Source organism: Solea senegalensis, linkage group LG7, assembly GCF_019176455.1.
Source record: "Solea senegalensis isolate Sse05_10M linkage group LG7, IFAPA_SoseM_1, whole genome shotgun sequence".
Lineage (NCBI taxonomy): Eukaryota > Metazoa > Chordata > Actinopteri > Pleuronectiformes > Soleidae > Solea > Solea senegalensis.
In genome coordinates, this window is record NC_058027.1 from 26,575,148 (window position 1) to 26,582,106 (window position 6,959).

General features: G+C 37.9%; 1 protein-coding gene across 1 annotated transcript; it reads left to right on the top strand.

The window, feature by feature from the left end:
- The first annotated feature begins 1,054 nt into the window (after positions 1 to 1,054).
- On the top strand, positions 1,055 to 6,602 carry LOC122772147 (major intrinsically disordered Notch2-binding receptor 1-like). The gene is made up of 2 exons (XM_044029875.1): positions 1,055 to 1,372; positions 5,457 to 6,602. The coding sequence occupies exons 1-2, from the start codon at positions 1,181 to 1,183 to the stop codon at positions 5,652 to 5,654; spliced, it is 390 nt and encodes a 129-aa protein (XP_043885810.1). The 5' UTR covers positions 1,055 to 1,180; the 3' UTR covers positions 5,655 to 6,602.
- The last annotated feature ends 357 nt before the right edge of the window (positions 6,603 to 6,959 follow it).

Below are 6,959 nucleotides of genomic sequence, written 5' to 3' on the forward strand. Positions count from 1 at the left end.
GTATAGTATGTTGTCCAAAATCAGACAAAAAAGTCATACTTTAGTATGTCGTCCACAATCAGTCAAAAAAAGTCATACTTTTGTATGTCGTCTAAAATCATTTAAAAAGTCATACTTTTGTATGTTGTCCAAAATCATTTAAAATGTCACAGTATAGTATGTCGTCCAAAATCAGACAAAAAAGTCATACTGTAGTATGTCGTTGAAAATTGGACAAAAAAGTCATAGTATCGTATGTCATCCAAAATCAGTCAAAAAAAGTCATAGTATTGTATGTCGTCCAAAATCAGTCAAAAAAAGTCATAGTATTGTATGTCGTCCAAAATTTAACAAAAATTTTAACAAAAAAAATTGTAGTTTAGTATTTTACCCAAAATTTGACAAAAAGTCATAGTTTATTGAAACAGATTCACACAAACCATGCCAAATGGTACAGACTGGACCTTCAACAAGAAATGTGTTTAAAGAACTACAACATTCTACCTTATGGCATACGTAACAGGTGTTTTTGAAATAAGCCATTTTGAAAACACAAGCTACTTTTGTGGGGGGGGGGTTTGGGGTGAGTTTTCATTCCTGATATCTTCTTATATTTCTTTATTATGCTATAACATATGCTGTGTTTCCATCATGGTACAGTTTGGTTACAAAAACTCTTCTTTTTTCTACAAAATATGAAATATTTTTTCAAAATATGAAACAAATTTCCAAAAGTTGAGGTAAAATACAAAACACTTGCAAATCACCACAATACTGACGGAAAGAGAATATACATTTTCAAAAACAGATGAATGAACTTACAATTCCAAAAACAAAGTTCACGGATGCTGTTCTGCTATACACAAAAGAGATGTGATCCAGTGACCAGTTGACCAATCTCATGTAGCACTGCTTCCTCTCAATCTGGCTTTCAAAATAAGAGCCACTGACTTTGTCTTTTTTTATTTACTTTTTATCATAAACTTTTCTGAGCGCTAACGTAATTGGATGATACTTTTTTAAAACAAATTATACCTGTGAATTGCTTCAAGAGTAGAAACTTTCCTGAAACTCCAATTGTTTTTACCATTTGCAGGCAGAGAGAGAGCGTCAGTACGAGCTCCCCCCAAACGCTCACTTGCCTCCAAACGCTCACCTGCCTCCAAACGCTCACCTGCCTCCAAACGCCCACCAACCCCTGATGGAACAGATTTTCTCTCCGCACCCGTTCAGTCCGTCCATCAAGGCCCATGTGAAAGGCAGTCACCTGTACACTGACCTGAGACTGACCTCACTGTCAGACGCCAAGCGTGGGCAGCCGTCCTGGACCATCGAGGAGTACAAACGCAACTCAGGAGAGAAGGGGAAGCAGTTCACGGCTCTGGAGCTACAGGTGCAGTCATAATCCACACACACACATGCACACACACACACCTTAGTCACAGAATTTTAAATTTCAGACTCACCATTAATGTTCTTCTTAATTCACTTTTGTTGAACTGTAACCATGATGATAACTGTTTACATCATCCAACCACCGTGGTTTATTTTCAGTCGTTATAGAGGAAAAGGCTTGTGCTGTGTTTGCTGTCGTAAATCGTTTAATAACTTATCATGTTACACACTATTATGATTAATTTTTAATTTTTATTATGGTGGACGAGCAAACCATTATTACAAAACATGAAATACTTTTACAAATCCTGATTTTTTTGAAACAACAAATTTACTTTTTTTTTTTACAAAACATGAAATACTTTTACAAATCCCAATTTTTTTTTTACAAAGGTTGAAACAAATGTACATTTTTTGAAAACACATGTATAAAACATGAAATACTTTTACAAATCTCAACATTTTTTTTTTACAAAAGATGAAATAAATTTACCTTTTTCAAAACAAATGTACAAAACATGAAATACTTTTACAAATCCCAACATTTCTTTTACAAAAGATGAAATAAATTTACCTTTTTCAAAACAAATGTACAAAACATGAAATACTTTTACAAAAGTTGAAACAAATTTACATTTTTGACAACAAATTAACAAAATTCACAGTCCTTACAGAGGGGAATGTACCAAATGCTGCAAGTGACCCAGGAGTGATAAAGTGAGCGTGTCTTGGTTCATTCCCTTTCCATAAGGACTGTAAATTTAGTAAATTTGTTTTGGGATTTGCAAAAGTATTTCGCATTTTATAAATTGTTTTTCAGAAATCTAAATTTGTCTCAAACCTTGTTGTTAATAATGGTTTGCACCTTCAGGCCACCGTAGGTTATACATCTATTTATCAAATGTTTACAATTAAACATTTACATTCTATGTTTCACTAAAATAACTTGAAACTACGATGTGAACTGAAAATAATTTCTGGATTTTTTGTCCTAACCCGTCAGGTCCAGTCTGGTCCTGTCTGGTCTGGATTCAGGTTCAGGTCAGGTTAAACCCTGACCTACACGTTAAAGCCGGTTTCAGCTTCTTATCGTAACAATTGTCAGAGCATTTAGTGAAATCTTATCCTCTTATCACCACTGAACGTCTCCATATTTTTGAGTGTGTAACCAGCGAGTGTTGATGCAGGTCTGCAGGTCTGCGGGTCTGCGGGTCGGCAGGTCCCGCGGCTTCTCCTCTTACCCGTGATTTAACCGTGCGTGCTATCGACGGTCACTGTTTGACTGTCAGAGTCACCAGAGACTCACAAATCAATAATCTTCTCACTGACAGCGATCTCTGCTGTGAGTGAGACGCAGCACAGTGACCTTTTCTTCAAGTGTTCTTCAATCCTCTTCGGGCTTTACGGGGATTTTCATCGTCTGTGTCAAAGAACTAAACACTTGTTTCTAATAAAAGGTCTTTAAACGATTTGTAGTTTTAGGAAGGCAACAAATGAAAGAGCATATAGTAAAATAATCAGAGGTGTGTGCATTGTTAACATTAATAACCTTAATGAACACATAGTAAAGGAACGATAATAACTGTTAACAAATGCATAATAAATGAATTATTAGACTTAATAAGACAATGGTCTTCCATAAGATTAAGTAGTCGCAAAGGTGAATTAATACCTGTTAATAAACACATAAAAAAGAATCATTAGAACTATTAAGACAATTTTCCCTTAAGTAGCTGCAAAGGTGCATTGTTAATTGTTAATAAAAGCATAATAAGGGGTTAATTAATCTTTATAAGGCATTAACATCTACCTCTTATAGTCGTGTGACTATCATTTGTTATCATATTGTTAACGAATGTTCTATTTGTGCTCATTAAGTGTTTTATAGCATTACTATTCATTCAATCCTAAAAATGAATATGAATGATTCAGGTTCATAAAGTAAATGAGACAAGTTTCAAAACAAGTCTTTGATGCATCCGAACATCCACAGTGTTTTTACGTTATTATTATTATTATTATTATTATCATCGTGTAAAGCGTTAACTCTGCTGAGCAGTGACTTCAAACTAAGGCGTTGTTTGCTGTTGTTGTCGTCAGTCCATCACACACAGACATGCAGAGTTCTCTCAGAGTCATTAGTCATGGACGAAGAAGAGGAGGAGGAAGAAGAGGAAGAAGAAGGGAAGGGTGCCATGAAAACACAGTGTTCAGACATGTTAATCAATCACATTATGGTCCTATTTTTAGAGCAGCGCATCAGCACAGGCATCACTCGTCCTCTTTGTTTTCTTCCTGTTTTTATAATAATAATAATGATAATAAACATCATCATTTATCATTTATTTGGTCATTAATGTCACGTCTGTGCTCGTGTGTCTCTGCGAGGTACAAGGACCTTTAATCATTGATGTGGAAATAAGAGAAGAAACTGCATTTTTCAAAAGAAGATATTTTTGTAATGACTAATGAATCGAGAGACAATGTGTGGGAGAATCAGTGCCATATGGCACAAAGATGCACATGATACAGTAAGAGAAGCCAAACTCCGAGTCAGGAGGAAGTGAGAGAGGGAGAGGGGAGAGGGGAGAGAGAGAGGGAGGACAGGTGGCTAAGGAGTCAAACTACAGGAAACTAAATATTAGAATGGAAGCCCATTTCTGCCAGAGAGAAAAAAAACAGGTAAAACTAATAAATAATTGATAATAAAAAAATCGAAACTATGAGATAAAAAGTTGAAATTATGAGATAAAAAATCGAAATGATGAGAAATACAGGTCACAATTACGAGATAAAAAAATTAGAAAATTAGAATTCTGAGAAAAAAAGAATTCTTGCTTGGAGATGAATGTTTTCAGGATTTTTAAGACTTTTTAACTTTAATCTACAGATTCTTGTGTCGGACGTCGCGCTCATGACTTGTCACATTTTAGTATCGGCTCAGTCGAACCTCGGTACCATCGCCGATGGAAAAGCAAAACCAAGAAGAGTTGAATTGATTGGTTCTACGGCTCCTCAGAATCTAAGGACATAAAATGTGTGTGATATAGAATATATTACAAGAATCTGGCAAAGACTGGCGGTGTCTCTCTACGCAGTTTGAACGCAAACATCCTCCAAGTGGTACAGTTTTAAGATTGATGAGGCATTTTCATCCATTTGGAGTTAAGTCTACATCTCAATAAAGCTTCCTGAGACTGCCAGCCAGTGTTTAATCGCTCTTACGGGAGCATGGCTTTGGTTCGTCCTTGCCTCTGCTGGCAGCTCCCTCTCTTTTATATGCAGAGAAAATATCAATATGTTGTAAGTTGGAAGCCGCACAATGAAGAATGTCTCTGCTGCACTGTATTCAGCAAAGCCATTACGGAGCAGATTGGAAAAACAAAATCAATCTCGGCTGCAGAGTCGGTTTATTTTTATTTTTTTTTACACTTTGCAATAACTCTGTTTCCATCACATGTGGAGAACGCCTCTCCATTCTCTGCCATTAGAACACACCATTGGCTTTATTGACAGTAAAAAAAAAACCTTCATTTGAGTTTGAAACACAGCTCCCTCGGGCGTCTCGCTGGCCTCGGGGTTAAAGATGCTTTCGTCCGGGTTCATTCCTCACAGCTCACGGCCTTTGCTCTCATTTCCTGTTTGCTCTCCGCTGTCCTCGTCTAATTAAGGCAAAAAATTCCCTCCAACAGCAATAAAGCGATCCCCGGTGGCCGAGTGTGTTCTTCACACACGCGTTGTCCCACGCAGAGTTTGTGGTCGCCGATGTAGAGGACACATGAAAACAGGTTTGGATTAATAGTGGAACACAACTCAGTTGTACTTGATTATTCATTTTCCTTATTCCTCAGAGGAGGAAAAAACTTCTTACATTTCATAAACATTATATAATGGCAGGCGTCTTACTTAATTAGTCGTAAAGAAAGTCTACAGAGCTCCAGACGTCACGTGACTTGCTTTGAGTTAAATCTGCACTTTGAATCCAAAGAGATGGAGCGATACGTCGCAGAATCTGACAGCCTGAATATTTGCTCTGTGCTAGAACTGCATTCATGTATGTGTCCTCCTCCTTACGTCTCCAGACACAGGAATCCCTGAACCCCAACAACCTGGAGTACTGGATGGAGGACATCTACACACCGGGCTACGACTCGCTGCTCAAGAAGAAGGAGGCGGCGTTCAGGAGGGCGAAGGTGTGTAAGATCGGGGCACTGATCGCAGCAGCGACCTGCACCGTGATCCTGGTCATCGTCGTTCCAATTTGCACCATGAAATCATGAGACTGACGGACGTGGACGTGGACGTGGACGACACACACTCTTTAACTCGCGTCCTGTTGTCTTTGTGGACGAGGTGAGTGTGCGGCAGTTTCACAGACGATGACAACGTTTTGGGACGTTTTGGTGTTTTCTTTTTTGCTTTTACTGCGGTATTAACTTCTGGTGATCTTTCTTGCCAATATAAAAACAGTTAGGACAGCTATTGTACAATAGAAATGAATTCAATAATATATACTGTATATACGTTGTAGTCTGTTGTATTGTCATAAACGGTGTGGGACAGTCAGTCTGTCGTGTCATGACGACGGCGCCGGAATAAAAACTGGATTTGTTGATGTAGCCAACGTACGATATTTTTATTTTTTATTATAATTAGTGTACAGTGTATTTTGATCAAAGTTATTTTTTGATGAATTATCCGGTTGAATGTGGGGGATTTTATCTTTACCAATAATTGTCAGCATTTTAAGTAACAGTTGTTTTTTTTTCTCCTGAGTGGAAACACAGTGTATTGAAGTAGAGATATGACAGTCACATGACTACACAGCCAAACTGAATGTATTAATAATGTTAGCCTTCTCATGTAGAACGGTAGGACGTGAGAAGTCACCTGAATGTCGCCGCTTTGTCTTCTCTGAATAATAACAGCCAACAGCACACAATGTACTTTACTGAGAACTGGTGTTAGCGCGCCGCCGTTGTCCAGTACCGAAAAATAAAGATTAATATATGGACAAACGTGCTGCTATCAATACTTATGTTACGTTTACTGTAGCTTTGGAAGCCATTTCTGATCCACAACAGTCCTGCACTGACGTTTACGCTCCTGAAAAGCTCGGACGATTAGCATTTAGCTTTGTATTACTAGACTAGGGGAAGCATTTTTGAGAAATGATGCTTCCTAACCTCAGTTTCCCCTGAGTTGAAAAATATCTTCATTCTTTTCTTTGTTACATGCTCACCAGTGACACTTGGTCCTGTTAGCGTAGCTGTTAGCAAAGATGGCGGACATTGTTTACATTCTGGGAACGAGGTCCCGCCCCCCCTACAAGTGGGTCTAAAAAGTGCGGAATTAGCGTTGCAGATTCAAGGCTCAGACCAAGTGTCACTGGTGGGCACGTAACAAAGAAAAGAATGAAGATATTTCTCGACTCAGAGGAAACTGCTAATAGCTAATCAATAAAGTGTTCCTTTAGCATTTTCACATCAGAAAGAATGAGGCTGATGTTTTAGATTTTTCTGAACTGTAAACAAATCCCAGTAAAATGTCCTACTGTTTATAAATCAGGGCCAAAACCATTGTTT

Excerpts from the sequence above, each read along its gene's own strand:
- LOC122772147 (XM_044029875.1), top strand. The coding sequence starts at position 1,181 with ATGGAACAGATTTTCTCTCCGCACCCGTTCAGTCCGTCCATCAAGGCC. Across the intron at positions 1,373-5,456 it reads TCACGGCTCTGGAGCTACAG|ACACAGGAATCCCTGAACCC; the intron begins GTGCAGTCATAA and ends TTACGTCTCCAG.